Source organism: Crassostrea angulata, chromosome 5, assembly GCF_025612915.1.
Source record: "Crassostrea angulata isolate pt1a10 chromosome 5, ASM2561291v2, whole genome shotgun sequence".
In the NCBI taxonomy this organism is placed as follows: Eukaryota; Metazoa; Mollusca; class Bivalvia; order Ostreida; family Ostreidae; genus Magallana; species Magallana angulata.
Genome location: NC_069115.1, coordinates 37,417,185 through 37,438,724, shown reverse-complemented (window position 1 = coordinate 37,438,724; position 21,540 = coordinate 37,417,185). Strand labels below are relative to the sequence as shown.

At 32.1% G+C, this 21,540-nt stretch overlaps 1 protein-coding gene across 1 annotated transcript in view; it reads left to right on the top strand.

The window, feature by feature from the left end:
- Positions 1-14,293, top strand: part of LOC128185852 (single-minded homolog 1-A-like) — a 35,299-nt gene extending 21,006 nt beyond the window's left edge. Inside the window, exons 3-11 of the mRNA XM_052855524.1 lie at positions 3,772-3,872; positions 4,230-4,319; positions 5,712-5,847; positions 6,143-6,216; positions 6,535-6,722; positions 10,011-10,117; positions 11,129-11,270; positions 11,589-12,767; positions 13,117-14,293. Coding sequence (XP_052711484.1) covers positions 3,772-3,872; positions 4,230-4,319; positions 5,712-5,847; positions 6,143-6,216; positions 6,535-6,722; positions 10,011-10,117; positions 11,129-11,270; positions 11,589-12,767; positions 13,117-13,318 — 2,219 coding nt within the window. The 3' untranslated portion in view covers positions 13,319-14,293. The remainder of the gene's footprint in view (positions 1-3,771; positions 3,873-4,229; positions 4,320-5,711; positions 5,848-6,142; positions 6,217-6,534; positions 6,723-10,010; positions 10,118-11,128; positions 11,271-11,588; positions 12,768-13,116) is intronic.
- Positions 14,294-21,540: the final 7,247 nt, after the last annotated feature.

Genomic DNA, 21,540 nt, shown 5'->3' with positions numbered 1-21,540 from the left:
GCAGAGTAAATCAAATTGAAACCGTGATCATCTTAGAAATTATCGAAGAATACACACCGTTACGATATATGCCACTTCCATCTAATGAGTATTCGTTTTGTAATTATACTTGGTTTTTGGATTTTCAGATCTGTCATTTTGAAGTCTATTATTTTAACTGATTAGTGATCTTTGCCAGTGACATTTCACTTACACCTTCTAAATTCTGTGCATTTGGGGTTTCAATGTGACAGGCTTGTTATAATGATGCAAAATTACGTCTCTTTTGAAGCAAATGTTATGCTGTTCTTTTTAGTAAATGTTGAAAGACAAAAAAGTTTTAGCTCTCTCTCTCTCTCTCTCTCTCTCTCTCTCTCTCTCTCTGGAATAAGAAAATGTTAATTTTACATTTAGTGATTTTCATTTGCTTTGAGGTTATTTTAGACGCATATTATACTAGTATATATTCCGATACTATAACTTATACTCAAAAGCCAAAACTTCATCCTTAATGTTACTAGAGTTTCTGTGGTATCCCATATCTCTTAATGAATACTTGGATTAGACTTTTCCAGCATGTATGAAAATGATGCTGTTTGTTTAAGAAATCATGACGGAATCTAGACTTTGAAAACAGCCTAGAAAGAAGTCAAAGTCCTTTCAGAACTAAAACATTTTTTCTTCATCTTCGAAATATGAATAATGAAAACCGAAAAAGTCAACGTTAAAAAAAAAGTGAGCCGTCATAACTAAATGGCGCGGAAATTTGCCCGTGATTTATTGCATAATTACGGCGGCCGAGCATCAATCTTGGTTTTCTATTACTAGCCGATTTTAAATCCATCGACAAAATTGCCGGGCCTTGCCTTAATTTAAGCTTGAATTGTCTTCTTGGTGTAATTTGCCTGTCCTACTGTTTCTCCTTTGATTAAGTAATTATGTTGTAGATGAAACGAAAGAAAGAAAAAGTCGGTAGTCCTTCTATCTGGGCCCCTTTTACTTTAATTTTTCTCTCGCTTTTTCCTACTTTGGGATTATGAGTATGCATTAACGTTTCTGGGGGTTCCTTGCAATTGAAATCGCCATTCTTTGTAGGAAAAAAATCCCGGTGATGTCATTAATGGATTTGAGGTCGGAAGTACAATGATGTCATGGAGTTGTAGTTATGGTCATCTCAACAGAACACAGTCGTACTTTTAAAGTACATATCTGTCTTATGTCTAACCATTTGCATTGCATTACAACTATTTAAAACAGAAAAAAAACACATGCCTTAGTATGCACACGCATTAAAAAAGGGGCAAATATTTTTTCTCCACTTTAAATTTTTAAACAGATATACATTGCAACAGTTCAAATTCCGCTACAAATGTTTTGTGTAACGTAACCGAGAGTTGAAATTACTGTGCGTGCAATAGTAACACGTTGAGAACGGGAAAACGAAACTGGTTGCGTGATTCCGGCAAATCAGGATTCGCCAAAGCATTTGTAGGGGTTAACAGCATGTATGTGTCATAATAACAACTCGCAAACATTGGTAAGAAAGTTCAAGCCATTTGATATAGTTATCACTTTTAGCAACCCGTTCAAGTTGGCGTGTTAGGGGACTTTTTATATCAATTGGAAAGTTTCGTGCTGTTTTAAAGTGTGTTCCATCTCACTCAAAGTATGAAAGCGTCCCCCTAAAATTTAATATTGTTTTACGAGGCCGGGTAGTTACCAATGGCTTCAAATTTACTTCAAACTTACTTTTTTTTTTTACTAAACTTATCAAGTGCTTGTATCATTGCACGATATAAGTAACTTGAAACCTGTTAAATTTATTAATTTATTTCTTTATCAAATATAGCTGAAATCAATCTTAATTAATTTTCATTAACTCTTCTTTTCCGAAATAAGAGATACTTAAAGTTAAACCTTTTTTTTATTTTGATATGATTATATTTTCTTGAATTTAGATCAGATAATTGAAGGAGAAAAAGATAAAATACATTTTTGTTCATTATGACTTTTTCTATACAAGTTTTTGCAGTCATGCTTTGAAGCATGTCTTGAATTTGAAAATGATTGCATTAGACTAAAATTCATGTATGAATTTCTTCAAACGAGAGAGCTTTCGCACTGTGCAACTAAAACAAAGGATTTAAATGACACTCATCAAAATAATTCTATATTCAAAATTGACAGTTTCAGCATGTGTTTTCAAACCATCGTTACTCAGCAGACATAATCGTTGTTCTTTTGCTAGCTAGTGTGTGTGTTTTTTAAATTCACGATAGAAATATGGATGCGATATAATATAAAGAGATAATATCTTTAGACGTTTTGTATACCTAACAATAAGGCTTTGTCCCACCCCTAATTCTCTCAGTTTTTTTCTTGACGCTCTCGCCGTTCATTCTTCCTTGGCGCATAGGCTTCAGAAACTAGATACTGGGGTATCTTTTAGTTTATTCTTGACCTTTCGCAACTCCCTCAAAAATTGCGGATAATTAGTTCCCATGAATTCTCTACTGCTTCTTAAAGAGGTTATAAGGCATTTTCCGTCTAAATGAACAAACACAAGAACGCAAGTCTTTGCGCTGTGCCGTGGTCCGCCATTTGCTTGCCTCGGCGGTTCTTGTATCTCTCCCCCCAAAATAGGACCCAACAGAATTCCTATTTGTCATAGTAGATAAAATGTCAGCGGATGGTTTTTTATCTTGCGTATAATTTGATATGAGAACAAGTTCTATTCTGTCTTCCGATATCAGCTTCATTTCTTAATCTGATCTAATAGTTGAATGACAAAACCCTTTCTGTTAAAAGTTTCTCAAGTATAAACATTCTAAATTGTTACACCTCATTTCAGCCGAGATTTATCCCCGTCCCCGGGGTCATTTGATCCGCACCGTGGCTTTTTACGGGCCCAGTATACGGTGTTTTGAGTTCAACAGAATTCGACCTTACAAGGAGTTGGGCTCTGTGGTGATTCACTGTTGTATTTAATTACGTGGAATTCATCTATTGCATCAGTTTTCGAAGTATATTCTTGATGTTCTGATAACAATATGTTGATGATATTGTGGTCCATAAATTCCTCAGATTTACTTGTAAACGATAGGAGTAAAATGATAATGATATAAAAATTCTTTAATTAGTTATGGCTTGTTTGATTTTTTTTCAATCCCGTCTTTGAATGTTTTATAGCCAAAACTATATATACATGTACCCCACTGCCTCTAAATTACATCCGACAAATTGTTTATGAACATAAAAACCTTATCTATGCATATATGATTTTGAAATCAAATTTTGTCGATAAGTTAGAATGCTGATTTGTGTAAAGTATCAAGAAACGAATATAATTCATTGCTTGAGTAAGACATGTAATGCCAATTCATACAAGTCATCTAGTTTATTGCGCAAAAGATTTTACATGTAAATATGATGATGATTATGCATTACAAAATTATAATATAAAATGTAACAGGTTACTAGTATTTAACACATAATATTTTTGAGAATAATATTAAGAATTTTTACATATATATATATATATATATATATATATATATATATATATATATATATATATATATATATATATATATATATATGCTGCTAATTATTAAAAGAAAAAAAAAATCAACAAATAAAAGAAGGGATTTTAAGAAGATTATATAAATTGTGTACATATAAATCTTGATAACTTAAGAATTCAGATAGTTATATACATTACATTTTTGTGTACATGTACTTAGTAATTTATTCAGATAGATTTTAAGTATTTGTTGTCCTCCCTTTTTCCAGCAGTCCTCCCAGATCGGTATAACCTGGACAGCCACCACATCATTGGACGATCTCATCTCTTCCATGAACCCGGGTTTTCAGAAGGAGACAGTATATTGCAGGTACTGTCATTTTTCGAACAATTAAATTCAAATATAAATCATTTTTATTTTGTTCCATTCACATGCGTACATCGCTTCTTCGTTTCTCTTCATAGTCATACATTTATAATATTCACAAACTATTTTTACTCACCATTATGATTGAAGCTTTGAATTTTGTAAAGAATATATATATATATAAATATATATTTGAAGAAATAATAATTCTTATATATCAAACTGTTGCAAGTACATTAAAGAGGACAAACACATGTATATAAATAGTAGAATATTTTGTATCGGTTTATTATGAAATAGGAATTTTTTTCATTTTATTTTAATAACATGTAAAAAATATATTTCATGCTTATTTTTCAGGCTTTGTACGGTTTTATGGTAGTCATAACCTGTGATGGGGAAGTATTCTACGCCTCTAGAACAGTGGAACAGTATCTCGGATTTCATCAGGTAAGAAAATAAATTCTATAATTGATATATATATATAGAAAATATATTTGAAATTAATAAACCACTTTAAAATTATGAAGAAAAAAATCTATGCATGCAACAGTTATATGCATGTGTAGATTATATAATAAACTACCTAAATATGATAGTTCCTAATTACACCTAGCTCTTTTGTGTAATTACAAAAAATAACTATATTGTTCTATTGGAATTAGTTCACAGTGTATCATCATAAAGCAGGGCCGCGCACATCAAAACATAAAAAAAATGATTGATATTTTTTAATACGTTGTATTTGAGAATTATTTCATTTCTATCTACAATTGCTGATGTAGAGCAAATCTTGAAGGAAACTGTTTTATTCTCCTCATAATGCACAGTAATGATACAGAAACTATCGATTTGATATTAAAACTTGAGTCTTGTGACAACCTCTTTGAATTGTTTTTTTCTCATGCTCAATTTAACGACATCGTCCCGACAAAAATTCAATTTTCCGATCCTCTTGGAAGTAACAGATAGAATCGCTTTAAGTAATATCTTTTTACCGTCTAAATGATTTAACTTGATGCCATGTAACTATGGCTTCAGAGGAGTGTAATTATCCCCCTTAATGTTTTTGCCTTGCCGTAAACATCCCTGGTCCCTTGTCTTTCAAGTTTTCTGGAAATTGAGCTGAAAACTAAAGGAAATCTTCTAATCATAAATTTACTACTCAGATGATACCAACGTGCAAATTTAACTAAGCGCTTTTCCTTTGATCTCGCCGTGTGGTATTTTCTCTATGTGACCCAGGAGCTTACGATCAAAATATGATTTTCCTTCCTTTTTTGGACTTTTATTTAAAAATCCAAACTCCTCTTCTTAACTTCAAAGAAGGCGGTATAATAAATAAGACCGGCTGAATTATGACTATAGGCATTCAAGAAATAATTGTGATTTAATATTGAAAATGTAACTCTATATATACCGTCGGAAGAAACAGCTGAATTACTAGGGTGATAGAAAATGCAGCGTATTTTGCTGGATGAAACACTGTTTCATTTAAAAGGATGAACATTTATGTACACCATCATGAATCGGTGATGAGTTGAATCAAATTATACCTGTTTTATTCTAAATACAAATACTAAATATCAATAGTGATTTTCCTTTTCCATATTCGCCTTCAGATTCTATAATTTCAAAGAACTAAACTCTCTTTTTGGATGCTTTTTTATTTTACATCTAAATCAAAATGAAGTTTTTAGCCTTTTTAAAATTTTTAAAATTTTTGATATCTACAAATTGCATTTCAATAACACAAATATTGCCCCTTTTTCATATAACATAATGCAATATGACAGATCATTGCATAAAAGTAAGGAAGGATGGTAACATTTCTGCTTGCAGTCTGATATCATCCATCAAAGTGTTATGGAGCTAATCCATTCAGAAGACAGAGAAGAATTCAAACGCCAGCTTTCTTGGAACTCCACCTTACCTCAAGATAAATCCACCATGTCTCTCCACGAACTAATGATGCCAGGTTGGGCAAAATATCTCCATTTTTAAAATTGTTTTTCAATTTTTCCTTCATCTTCATTGAACCTTCGGATTTTAAGCAATTTAACATGTGTCCTCCTTTCTCGGGCTTCGCAACACACACAAATAAAAACTTGTTCATATTCCATCTAGTTAAACCTAACATAATCATATTTGTGAATGTCATTAAGGGAAAATAATATTGTTGATCGCATGCAGTTTATTTATTTTTAAAAGAAGAAAAACAGGAAAGGCACCACCATATATATATAACCATTTCTGTATTTTTTGTATTTCAGAAAACGCCCGGTATTTACACAGGTCTTTTACAGTCAGATTTCGATGTTTACTGGACAACACCTCAGGATTTATTGTAAGTACAATGTATCATACCACAATCACCGATTCTTAAGTTTATAAATTTATTAATTTATTCATTTAACCTACCAGTATATTTACTAGATTCAATTTGACCCCCCCCCCCCCCCCTCCTCCAGAAAACTGTAAAATTTACCAGATTGTCATGATGTTTAAAGTCTGTTTCAAGAATCATATTGAATATTAGAAAAAGCTTGTATCAAACATTTTTATTAGATGCCCATTCACCGTAAAGTTTGTTAAAGTCAAAAAAAAATCAAGGCTATTATAATAGTTCTGAAGCAGCTCACAATTTTCTTCTTTCTCACTTTAGACGTTAGAAATCAGTGGATGGATACGAGTTTTGCACGGCCAAAACGTGCGGACGGAGGAACCACAGCTAGCTTTGTTTGCCACATGTTGCCCATTCGGTCCACTCTCGCTAATGGACATTCCATCACGAGAATTGACCTTCAAATCAAAACACAAAATGGATTTTTCTCCGATGTCAATGGACAATAGGTATGTAGTTAATTCTTGCTTGTATATGCATAACTAACTGCTTAGTTCTGTTCCAAGTTCTGATGGAAGTCGTGTTGGTTCTCTCTGGAAGAATTTTCGTTTTGCAAAAAAAAAAAAAATCCTAAAAATAATTTAGTTTAAGGAATCCATTTTTTAAAACTACATGTATGTTTTCTAAAAAAAAAAAAAGGACTTTACTGCACAAAACTCAAAAATTGTAATGAAGCACAGGTGCTGGGTAAACTCGACTTGTGAAAATTCATTCATCTTATCCTAAAGAAAAGTCCCTTTTTAGCTCAACAACGACTTTAAACCGCACAAATTAGATTACTCATTTGATTGAAATTTCAATACTATTGTGTAATTTCTAAACCAAATACCACAAGGGAGGACTTTATAGAAATATTACAAATTTGAGGTCGGTGGTAGTCAATACCGATATGGAAAAAGGTTGGGTACTTTACAGAATTTAAATCTAGGGAACTGTGATTTGGCTATCAGTTTTAAAGACCGGCAAGCTGTTTTCTGAAACCCCAGCCATTAATCATATCTTTTTGATGACATAATTCAAAAACACGATCCACATAATTCCTCTCTGATTTTCGTTATTTTGTTTTGGTTGTCATTTTAATTTATAACTCTTTGACATCTCGTATCCTTCAAACAGTGAATTATTATTAAATTGACCATATCAGATAACGCGATGATGACTTTACAGATTTGACTATATCTTATGTTAAACGGATTTCAGCTTTCGTGAACTCTAAAGAATACACAAGGATCCTCAGATAAAAGCTTAAAATGTGTAATATAGATAGTATATCAAATCTGATACTCTAAAAAACAGTGTTACTTTCATAATAATGACCGCTTAATGTAAAGTTAATTTCATTGACACTCCAGTGTTAGAACCCCTAAATCTCCCTAAACGTACACATATATACATATCAGATTATTTATCTGTTATTAAGACATTTTCAAAAGTGAAATTAACACCGGATGTGCCCATCACACGATAAAAGACAAAGTAGAAGACGAGGGAAATACGACAACCGTACAATGTAACCACTTTCGGTAGCATACATCGAACGAATTGTTTCTCTGTCAGGATTCGTTCAACCGGATATTGTTGCATGATTGTGTCTTGTCCGTGTCGTGTAGTATTTTTCACGGGTCCAAACCATGTCGGACAAACACGAAGGAAGATACACTTTTTGTGAATGAATAGGGAATATTTATCGCCTGTTGTCTGTCTAATTTGGGGCAATTTGATCACGGGAATGTTACATGAGTATTTTGTGAATGAAAACTTTCGCCTCGTAGTAAAGAAGGGTGAAATTGACATTGAAATTTACTTGACCCGTGTTCACTTAACACGCCATTGTTTCTTTCGGTGTAATAGACATGCTAAGGTATATTTAGTCTTTCACTGCCCCGACATTGTGATAGTTGTCCTTTATGTGTTGCAAATGGTAACCAATTACATTAGAGTAATACATTACTGTAAAAAAGCAGAGATATTTTTAGCACGCAAACGATAAATAATTACTACTCTCTGCATAGATTATCGGCTTGTAATAGAAATTTAGAAACACAATATTGGGCGTTAATGATTAAAGAGGTAACATGAAATATGTTTCACTTTCACTAATTGGCTTAACTTAAAAAGCCGTTTTGAGAAACTGAATTATTCATTCAAAAAAAGTTACCTCTATGGCTGAGACTGTCATTAAATGATTTGACAAAATATTGGGATCATACAGAAAATCTTAACTATCTGTTATTGTCAACTGCCTTCAAAACTATGGTGCAGAGAAAACTGGATATATAATTTAAGTGTTATTAAATAAAACCAGACGTCTTTGTTGAAATAAATCTGGTGGTGGATTTCAGAGACTGCAAAATTTTCTGGTTTCTTTTGTTTGAATATACATATACATGTATTTAAAGGCTTAAGAAATTGTTTGAAATATAAAATATACCAGAATGATTTATATGATTCAAGCAAGAGCCAAGACTTGCTTAGTGGTAATTACATGACATGGGCAACGTTTAAAGTTATAAAGTCACTGTGACTATAAAGAGTAAGCCTCAAAATATCAACAATGATTTAGCAAAAAAATTAAATATACATAAAAAGGTCTGAACTGTTTATCTATCCCGGACTTAAATCGGATCGCATTTCGTATTTTTTTCTGATTTTCATTGGTTAAAAACTTTTGTTGAAATCTAAATTTGTTTTGATATATTCTTAGGTTGTAACTTAATAGTGTAAGAAATGTCATGAATAGCATGATAAATCCCATAAAAATGTAAATTCGTGCCATAATTTGTCAAGGTTTTGTGTACTACTTGAAATTTAAAAATGAAAGAAATTTACATGTTAACATAAATCCTCCCACACCGAACTTGTAAAAATAGCAATCGTGAGATTATAACTGGATTTCACAAAAGACGGTGATAAAATAATGAAAATGAATATCTGTTAAATAAATGTTTTTGCCCATATTGAACTTCGTCATTCGAAACGTTCATGATAAATCGTGGCCATGGGTAGTTCTTTTATTCCCGATGAAGCAAAATAAACATGCAACGATGATGCAACAAAATTCTCACATTTAATGGATATCTGAAATGCCATGTGTTTTAAAAACATAAACATAATTCCAGATATATAGTTCACTGCATGACTTGAAGTTTTTTATTGTATAGATACAGTATTAAACAAATGGTAATAATTTTTACATATAATATTCATAATTATTTCATAAACTAGTTTTATCAACTTGCTAGGATTTCCAAAAAAATAATAACAACATATATATTATCACTAATAGTACAAGTGCATATCAAATAAACGTAGATATGTATTTCAACACTTGAGTTTTGGTGCTGACAGTTATAATAAATAGAATCTGCATGCCGCAGTCTCAAATAAATATTTGTTATACAGATATGAAAAAAAGCTAAACAGACACAAATTATATACAGGTTGATTTTTTATAATTGAAATTAACAACAACTCCCCCCCCCCCCCCCCGCCCTCGGAAAAAAAGTAGATACCAACAATCTGTTTTTGTAAACTGATGATGATTACATTATATTTCTTCGAAAGAGATCATATTAAATATTTATTTTTGTCTACATAATTCATCTAAAACAATTTTTATTATCTAAATTTTAAACAGTTCTCTACCATGTATGTATGATATTCATGGTCGGTTTTTTTTTTTCATAATACAATATAACATCAATACATTAATTTTAATATGCAATGTTTGTTTTCAGGGGAAAAGCGATGTTTGGATTTGCAGACAGGGAACTGGCGACCAAATCGGGATATGATCTAATTCATCCCGATGATTTGAACTACTTTTCATCAGCTCATCAAGAATGTAAGCATGCATGCAACAATTAATTAACCATCCATAATTTGATATCAGCATTATATATATATTAATACTGCATCAAGTATGTAAAACTATATTCTAGAAATGAATATATATTTGTAGTATCAATAATTGATATGATCATCATAACTTAATAAAAATTATCTTTGCATGCAAATGAATATAATTAGATAAAAACCCAAAACAAAACTTTAAAATAAGTCTCAGGTGAAACTTACGTGATTCATAATGTTTTGTAAATAAATAATTTTATTGGGAAAATGCACACAAATTGTTTCAAAACCCATACAATTGTACAACACGCATTCCCATATTTGTATCCCATAAACTATTGTTATTCGCATAAGCTATTGTTATTCACATAAGCAGGAAAAAAACCATCATATCCCAAACATTTTTATTAACACTCAAATTGAAATTTAACCTTTACGATACTGACATTTGGCAATTTAACGTATCCTTTGCTCTCGATTACTGTTTAAAATCACCCTGGCAGCTAATGACAGTTCCTCTCTGTGGCTCCCGGCCTTTGTTTTTTCGGGTATTAGTGTCTTCCGAGCAGGACAAAAGATCTCATGCTGTCGCCAAATATCAATATGTATAGTAACTATGATCCGCAATGTCACACATTTTTCGACGTGGAAGGAAAATTCAATCCTCGAATAAAACAAAATTGACTCTCGGGTTATTAGTATTTCCCCTGACTTTTTTTAGTTACATATTGTATTTCAATGATTATGAATACAATTTGATATGTCTATGAATATTTTGATAATTATTATATTTAATATTCATATTACAACAGAGACCAAACTAATTATTAATAAATGTATAATAAAAGATCACATAATTTTCTTGCTTGACTCAATTACATCCCAAAATAAAGCGAAGCATATTACATTCAATTTATCATGTAGACTGATTTTCATTTTCAGTAAAGTAAACGCTTTTTTTCTAAAAATGAAAAATAAATGTTATCTTTCTTTTTGTTTTAAGTGATTAAAACCGGAAGTTCCGGTCTGATTGCCTATCGCTGGTGCACGAAGGACTTCCGGTGGCTGTGGCTGCAGTCGAGCTGTAAAGTCATATACAAAAACAGCAAGCCTGATTTTGTGATATGCACCCACAGGCAACTGACGTGAGTGTGTTTTTAATATCTATACAACGTGGTACTAAAATAATTGAAAAATGGTTGGGGTTTGTTGATAAGCCTATGGTGCTTAAAAAATATCGAATACAGTTTCTAAAGTTCACTAGAATTCTAAAAATTCTGCGGATTTGTTATAAAAGAGCGGTTACATAATAAGTAAGACAGTCGCGTTTACTCTAAAAAGTTGACTTGAGTGTATCTAGTTGTAAAGCTGGGAAAGGATGTGTTGAGTCAGTTTGTGGATAAATATTGAATAATTAATCATTAATGGACGAGAAGTTTCAAAGAAATACATTTTTGTTTTAGGGACGATGAAGGTGCTGATTTGTTCCATAAAAGAGGAAATGAGTTTAAGCTACCTTATCCATTGCTTGACCTTGACATTTGTTCAGGATTCGATTTTCCAAACGATGAAATCGTGTCCAAAATGAAGAATGTGAAAAACAAGAAACAAAAAACCTGTGTTCGAGAAAACTATGTTCAAAGCCCGGGTCGAAAGCGAAAATGTTCCCGGGAACCTGTGCTAAATGGTTATGCGGGATATCCACAATATAATGGATACGATGTTGCGGATTTCAAACCCGACCTTTTATACCCGTATCCCTCTGCAATCGAGCCCGACATTTATCGAGGTTATGCCAGTTTCCATGGATCGGTGTACCCTGGGACGGAGAGTTATCGTCTGGCGGACAGTGAAAAGCACGCCTACACTAATGGATACTATTTAGACCCTCACAGACAATACCAACATACGCTGGCGTATCCCGGCAATGGCTATTCAGACTTGATGGCTCAGCCAGCCAAGTTCGGTTACGATGTGACAAAATACGGATTCAATTCCTACGACTTAGACATAGCCAAGAAAGCCCATTACGGAGAAGACGTCGGGCGATACGACAACGATTATAGAAAATATGCATACGAGTATGGCAACGATAGACTTCCTACGAGACTTAACGGGTCTATAGAACCGGTAGATTTGAGGTCGTCCGCCATGTATAATGGAGTGGACGGGATTGTGGGACATAATCCCTGCCTGCCGCCAACGTCTAGTTTATTCAAGGAAACCAAAGTGATATGTTCTCCGTCTGATATTGGGGCGAATCAGGGAATGTCTTCAACGATGCCACTCCATCACAGTTCAGTGATCAAAAACGCTGCTAGTCCAAGGTCAATGCAATCTTCCAGGAACTCGGACCATATGGGGGGAGGTTCCCCTGTGAATATATATAACAACAACAACAATAACAACAATTCAGCGCGGGTGAACGTGATAAACAATACGGCGTCATGGCATTGCACGAAGCCGAGTCAGAACATCCATCCCAGCCCCATCTCTACACCGAGGTCTGACCCCGGGGAGAGTCCGAAACTCAACTGTGTCAACAAGAATGAAAGCTCTCTGCTTTCTACAAGTAGCCCAGTTACAGGCGCCACGCCCGCTTCAGTCATTCATTCTGCAATTTCCAATCGAACACCTTCTAGGTTCGTTTTCTAAAAAAATGAATTCTAAATTTAACTCATATGTACTGTAGTTTCATAAATACTCGTTTGAGCACCAATTTTTCCTGAGTTTTGCACGAAGCTCATGACCCAATCGACAAAATCAAATATATATCGAAATATAAGAGTAGAAAATTATATATTTTAATAACATAAACATTTTCCACGAATATAGTATATCCTAGCATATCCTCGAAGCTGCAGAAAAATTTACTTTATTCAAGGAAAATTGATATCCACGAATATCAATGATCTTAATTTTGGACCAATGTACATGTGTTAACAAATAAGATTTGCTTTAATGCAATTTTTGTTTTGTTTCTTTTAACAGAATATACGACAAACAACCCATGACCGGCGGAATACCAGTCCCCGTTGTTAAGACATCACCTTGGTATCAATACCCATCATCCCATGCTGCATATGGCGACCCAAAAGACTGGTCTATTCAGGACGACATGTATTCATGTCACCAAAAGCGCGGACTAATATCTGACAATTTGTCTCACCTCTCTAAAGTCACAATAACATGATTATTGATTTATCGATATTTTTTCTGCAACATACCTACTTTTATTATATAATAAATTGATGTGTTCATTTGCATTCAATGGAGAGAAAAATGCCGACTTCAACAGATGTTTTGATAATTATCTTTTTTGCACCACTTACAAAGTACTATTTAGTAGATGTAAAATATAACGGGTAAATTCATCACGTTAAAAAGTAGTTATGCTTTTTTATCACATGTTCCAAGTCAGCTTATTTTATAATCCATTTTTTTAAGATATTCATAAAATGACACAAATATAACCAAAATCTCACGTCTATTTTTTATTTATTCATCATGTTTCAAAATACGTTATGTTTTAGAATGATATATTTATAACAAAAAATGATTGAATGTGACGTAGATTAATGCTAAAATTTTATTTAAAGTAATTATAATAATCACCTGTAATTTAATAATTTCAAGTAAAAGGACATGTGAAATTTGAGACCTGAAGGAAAATAATTGGGACAAAAGCTTGGAGTTTCGGAAGAGAACGGTCGTGACAAAATAAGAAATGTCAACCCGTTTTTTTTACATTTTCATTTTTAATATACGGTAAAACGATTGAAATGCCAAAAGAAAAAAAAATGCACTGTCCTGTTTTTTTTAATTTCATTGCATGAAGTAATGAGACAATTGGTAGAAAAGGTTTAATTTAAAAAAAAAATAATGTTCATGTATTGGAATGCGCATCAAATGTGTAAACCACTGGAATGTTTGACACCTTATTCATGAAATAATGTGTATCGTAATGCATTACATGTGTATCAGTCACTGGAATATATGAAACTTTATTTAATTGTCTTTTTGATGTTTAATTGATTGTATGATATTATATATGTCCTTTGTTGAAGGTAATGATCATTATTTAAATTCGTAAAATTTATAAAATGTGAATATATATGATCAAATATTGTTGTCACTTTCGTTAACTAACGTATAAGATATATATATATATATAAAACAAAATGACATGAAATTGTATCTGAATAAAATCTGAACAAAATATCAACAAAATGGCTTTGGATTACTTTAATTATCGATTATCGATTATAGATCCACATGGAGAGTCTTTTTGATCAGTTTAACTCTCAGCAAATGTTATCAGTTTCTGGTTATGAAATTTGAAATTATTTTGAAAATTGATTAGAAATACATGCATTTGGATAATTTTGTTTCGTGTATCAAATTCAATGTTTGCCTTAATATCAAACATTATATCTAAAATATGATTTTTATCTTCAGTCTAGTTGTTTTTTTTTTTTACTCCGGTCTTTATATAAATTGATTTAATCCGTTAATCAAAGATAACATCTACTAAAAATAATTATAACCTTTCCAAAAAATATCAATCGATCATTATCGCGATTTCTGCATTCTTGGCAGGTGACGTTGTTTAGAAGGTCAGGAAATGTTTAGAAACCCACAATAGAAAAGTGACATCCGTGAATCGCCTGGTCTTTCTATGGTTTAAACGTTATTGACACATAACAGTGTATAAATGAACTGCAAAATAATTTTAACAAATCATTTGTTTAAATGATAAAAGGTGAATTGGTGCAGAAATAGTATTAAGGTAATCAATGGTCTTCAAAGTCTAGCTGCTGAAACAAAAAAAGGTTTCCTTTTTTTCGTTTTGTGACTAAAGAAGAATGGTGTAAAAGGAGATAAAGAAATAACTCCTCCGAACGGAAGAAGTTGGGAAATAAAAAGGTGTTAAGCGTAACACTGCATTTAGCGTTTTCATTTTTGTTCCGATGGAAAGCTGGAAAAAGTCAGAGAGAATGACAGAAATAAATTGACAGACGAATGACTTTGTCGAGGCCAATAGAAAACAGGGCATCTGTCGTCCGCCATAGCTGATCGTCTGCATCTTCACACGCGAATGTAGTCCCAAAGTTGCCGCGGATGAATAAATTTTGTTCCAATTGGCACGCAAGGCTTAATATGTGTATAATAACTGGTAACTCTGTATCAATTTTCTTTCACTCGAGGGACGAGAGCAAAAATGGGAAACTGGGCACTCTTAAATTAAAATTGAATAGAGTTATTACAGAAATAGCATTCAAAAGAACGCCAATATGATTGCTGTATCTTTCATCTCGTAGAAATGATTGCATTTTTTCTTCGAGAGGAAAAGAAACCATTATTTTGTCCATCTTGGGTACACTTAATTTAAACTGAAGACGCATCAATCCTGGAAGAAGTTTCTGCAAAGGGATTACCAAAAAAAGGGTTATGGGGAATCTAGTATTCAAAAAAATACATTCACAAAAAACCCTAAAATCCAGACATATTCCGTGACATTCTGATATTCGTCTTGAGCTATCGAGCGCTGCATTTAGATAGGACCTGGGCCAACAAAATAACTACTAGCATAACTTAATTGAATGTAAAATAATGCAGTTGCATGCCTTGTGGAAGAATATTGTCTGAAACATGGCTTTAGGAAAACAATTATAGCGCGGTTAATCTGATATTGTTGACCCTTTCTTCTATTTTCCCTCTGTATAGCCAGAGGTTACTTCAACGGTCTGTTACATCACAGCTTGAAACAACTCTTGGGTGCTCATTTACCATATTGAATTCATATGCGTGTACATATGAAAAAAAAGATATAGAATATTATATACAATGTATAGAAGAACACTATAATTGTGTTTTGCTCGTTCTCATTAACATTTTGGTTTGAATTTTAAAACAAATGGAAGTTTTATGTCATATTAGTAACTTGTCCAACTGAATACTTAGTATTTACATGTACCTCATCAATTATATAATCAAAATTTTCAAGTTGAAATAACTGTTTAAATCATCATTCTATTTGTTTTTAAAAAATGAAACCAAAGAAGTAACTATATATTTTCATTAAATTAACACTTATCTAATTGCTTTATAAATAAGATTGACAAAAAAAGGAAACTTTATATTAAGTGTTTTATCCAAGAAGAATTCATGACATTGTGCGACTATTATGACATTTTGCGAACAAACAAAACACGTGTATAATTTTACTGCTGAACTCCGTTGCGCCATCTAGAATGTCTTGTGGTAACGATCACTAGACTCACTAGAAAGCTCTTTTGGAAATGAGCTGCAATGTTTGGGTGGTATCGCTACAAATAACAATGCATTAAACGCTCAGGTGATGCAACTTAACCATGAATTTGACAAGTTTGATTGGTGCAATTTCGCTGACATATGACCTCCATTGTATCAACAGCTTCTCTCTTGGCAGTTCGTAATTCCCTTTCGTTTTTTGAAATATTTCATTTTAATTTTGACTTTTTTGAAAAAGTGCTCTGTCTTGGAGAAAAATCTCACTTTTTTAAAAATTCATATTGGAAATTACAGAAAAAGGGGCTCTTCTTGTTCTACAGCGGGTCTTTTGTATAATGAGGGATTGCTCCTGGTTACAGGGTTACAACAGACTGGAGGAAATGGGTTCTGTCATGAACGTAGCCATTGCATGAAATCCACCGAGCGGAATCTTTATTCGCGGTCACCTAAGTGCTTGCTTTTCGAATCCGGACAAATTTTATCGGCATGACTGCAGTTTTTTTTTTTTTTTATTTTGAAGCAGTTTGGTTTGGGATGTTTTTCTGCGCTCTGAAAAAATATTTTTTTGGAAAATAAAAATAATCATGTTTACGATACTGTATTGACATCAAATTGGATTTTTTGTCATAAGCATATGAATAGATGAGTATCTGTTTGTCGGCATCATCAGAAATGTAATTGTGTTTGTGCTGTAACTCCCTAGACGCTATAAATTATAGTTTAGCCTGTTATCTGTCGTTTGAACTGTCAAAAACATCATTTTACAGGAAAGTCTCTCCTTCGTGATGAACAAAATAAAATAAAGATCAAAACTAATTGGAAAACTTGTATATTTCACGTAATTACATCTGCTTCCGTCTCTCCTGGGGTAATCTGTCTCCAGCTTTCAGTACAAAATGATATAACAAAAGCCAAAAAAAATATTTTAAAAATCCACATAGTATCAAAGAGTTCATTCAAAATTAAAGAATAAAACTCAAAACTTTGAAATAGTAAACCAAATCTGTTTCTTCGAGACAACACAACCAAACTTAATCGACAATTTTTCTCGGATGAACCTTTAAACCAAAAGAAAACCTGTCGATAACCAAATGGCGCCATATTAACAAATAAAACCACGTCCCAAATCACGAAACTGGGTTTCGTGAGAAACGCGAAGTTTACGACTTCCACAAAGTGACTTCTGGGCCACAAGCCTTGTCCTAGCACACAATATCATAGTGTATTAAAATATTACGCCGTTGATCGGTCCTTGTAAAACCACACGCAATTGTCATATGATTGAGGCCTGTTTCTTATAGATACTCTAATTAATCTATGTTTTTCATCAAATGTGAAAACACACGGAACCAACCAAAATTTGCATGTATCATGCAAAATGGCGGAATAAAAACTGCAACCTCTGTCACGAAGCGTTTATTCTTGGGGACGATTTCAAGGAAGAAACAATAAATGTGGTTATTCTGTTAAAATACTGAGAGCTTGTTACGCCATCATTCGAAACTGAACAATATTTACACGAGTTTAACTTTATATCATTGTGTACACCTCTGTGTCAAAATTGTTTCCTTCAAGTGGGTCTTTCTTCGGACACTTGGAATACTTTTTGCTTAAAAAGTATGAAAGTGAAAATTCTTCATTTATATAATGGATATATTAATAATGAAACCCCTGAAATTTCAGCAGTGTTGGTCTTGGAATTTCGAAGATCTTGAGGAGATGTATGGATATGAAATTCGATGACAAAAATTTGAAATGGATTTTTAACATGCTCAGTAGTAGATATTTGGCTGAACATGAGGGTCTGTGGATTTTAGTGTATTCTGGATTACTGTGCATGTGGTCATCAGGAATTACGGTTTGAGAATTTTCAACGATTTGAAGCCATGCAGCGTAATAAAATTCGCACGTGCCGTTTCATAATAGAAATTGAATAATCGAAAATATATATTTACATTCGTCAAGTTATATTTGGCTATATATTTTTTTTAAATTGTCCGTTTTGTTCTTTATCATTTGTTTTCATTCAATTAAATTTTGTGACAAAAAATGATCTTCGGAAGAAAATAATTGTAGTGCATTACACTTTTTAGTTATCCAATGGCCGACTCTACTGCTGATCACGTGATTATTCAACCTATAATGTATGCATAAATGTTAGATATCATATAAATATAAATCTGATAAGAAAAACCTGAATTTTTACAAAAGCACGAATGTGAATCAAATCATCTATAAAAAAATATTCCAAAACTTATGATTTTAATTTACACTTCACATTACTATAATTTTCCCTCTGTAATATACATGTATAAGAATGCATATAGTTTTTTTAATGTTCCATTTTATAAAGATTAACAATAACTTACTAGTAATGTAACTTTTGCCAATCTGTACTGTATTCAATTTTATTATAATTCATAAGCATTCTTATATCATGAAATGAGCAAAATATTTGAAAATATGAGAATTACATTATTCTGTGCTTTAAAAAAAAAAACAAATTTATTTCGTTTTTCAATATTTAGATAATATATATTAAAGTAGTTTTTAAAGGGGCATGGTCACGATTTTTGTCAAAAATTATTTTTTCGATTTTAATGCCTACAATACTTCAGTGAGGCATTTTAAATAGGCAACCAATATTTGAATGTCATTTGATGAGTCATAAGCAAGTTACAGAGCTTACAATTCTTCGCTAGGTAAACAAAACTTTTTTTACATTTTGAATATTGAAGTGAAAATTCCAGTTTTAGACCTAAAATGAATGTGTTAATCGTTAAGAATTGTTTGTTTATGCTTAAAATGAATAATTAGATAGACAAATCAGCTTTTAAAAGATTTTTTACTGGTATATTGAACCTATGTAAACAAAAATAGGGCACGAGCCTTGTTTACATGACGAAGAATTGTAAGCCCTGTATTTTGCTTAAAACTCAACGACTGGCACCCAAATTTCATTTGATCATTAGGTATGTATTCCTTCAGCATTACAAATAGTAAAAACAGAAAAATAAAATTAGACCAAAATCGTGACCATGTCCCTTTAAAAAGCCACATTCATAACTCTTAATCTTGACCAAATCAAACTGTTGAAAATTGATTTTAATTTCTTTAAGATTCATTGTTTTAGATTGAAATTCAGTACTTTATCATTTCTTTATATTCACTTTTTTTCATTTGGAAGACTTGGAAGGGTCTTAGATATTTAAATGGTTTTTATCTATATAGGCGTAAAATTCTACAAATTCAATCGTTTTTAAAAGGTTTATGAAGAATTTGTCATTTTGAAATATTCGATTCCTAGATCTTGAATCCTAGATCCTACTAACAAATCACATGCTAAAAATTAAAAATAAATCTGGGGGTTTTTTTTCATCGAGTCATCAAGATCATGCAAAATATATCGTTAGTGAATTGTTACACTTAATACATGTATAGGTAACAAATCAAAGGTGAGTATTTGTATTAATATTAAAAATATAAATTCAAAAAAATTAAGAAATGTGTTATCATCTTTATATAAAAAAAAATGAGCGTTTAGAATAAATGCAAAAAATTCTTCGATTTTGTTTTTGTTTATTTTTTTCCCCATTTATGCTCTGTTGATATATTTTTCTTTTTTAAAGGACGTATGGGATACCTCCATTTTGTCGTACTTTCTTTCGAAATGAACAATGAAATTCGATCAACATAATTTCATGCATATTAATACATGTAGTCTTCCAACGCAATAGTGTAAGGCGTCTGCTATTGATCTGCATGTCACGAGTTCGTATTTCTCAGTTTTAATTTCTCCTTTCTAGGCATTTTTAAATGTAAGTTCTGGTCAAAGTTAAATAATTTGAAAATTACAAAACGGTGGTTATAGTTTAAATATATGTTTTTTTTATATCCACATTAATATCTCAAGGTGCCCCATACCATTGATGACTTTGTAGCATCAATTCATGAGTAAATGCAATATAATTGATAAGTTTGAAAAAACTTCGAATGAACATATGAAATATACATGCATATGATTTTACTGGTACCTTTTTTGCCCAAAGTCATATGGAGTGATCTAGTATTTTGAAACATGCAGTTCAAAGTTTAATGATTAATTATCGCAATTCTAATACTAGTATTGATAATGATATAATACAACTTCATATTAATATTAATATTTTTTCCTAGATGTAATTTGAGGGATCACAGTCAAGATGTTGAAAATTTAATGAAACATAAATATAGTCCATAGAAAATGCATTTGAGTATTTTGGTATAGATGTTTATACGGTTGAAATACAATACCGTGGCGATATGTGACAATTATGAACCTATTTGTCGCCACTATGTCGATTCACACCTAGAGATACGAATTGAGTCAGATCATTAAAATGTAATCTCATGTGGGTTAACGCTTCTCAGAATCAGAATTAATCCAACAACTATGCTATCAGATTCTCTTTATGAAACCCGATTTGTTTAGAAATGCAACAAGTGTTACACACATTTTCCCTCTTTCGTAGATATAGAAATTCAGAATTGCATGATAAAATCTGATTAAATGAACTTCCAGCGATAATAGAACTTTCATATGTTGCAACAGATATACCGGTATTTCCAGTCAACAAAGAGTCTGTCCACCATCTTTTAAAGAGAGAGAGAGAGAGAGAGAGAGAGAGAGAGAGAGAGAGAGAGAGAGAGAGAGAGAGAGAGAGAGAGAGAGAGGGGGGGGGGATAATATATTGAGAGAGAGGATAATATATAGTAGTACACCTATACATGTTGTTATAGAAGATTAGTGGCATATAAGTGACAGCTATAGTACAGTTGGTAAAGTTGCAAAATCAAAAGCAGTAATAACAGCTTGTACAAGGAAGAGGTTGCTGTGTTACTGTGATCTGATGGAGTTTGAAGTTCAAGTAAAATTATTTTTGATCTAAAAAATCATCGCACTTTTGCTACAGTTATACCATGGCAATCAAACAAACAAGTAATGTGGAAAAAGGTGGATATTACTTTTTAAAATTTTTTCTACAATTCAAGCACAGTGCACTGTAAATTAAGGTAATTTATCAGATGTTTTTGAACTCACAAATCTGTAGATTTTTAAAGACCGAACACAAAGGTAGAAGTAAGAAAACAAAGGTTAAATCA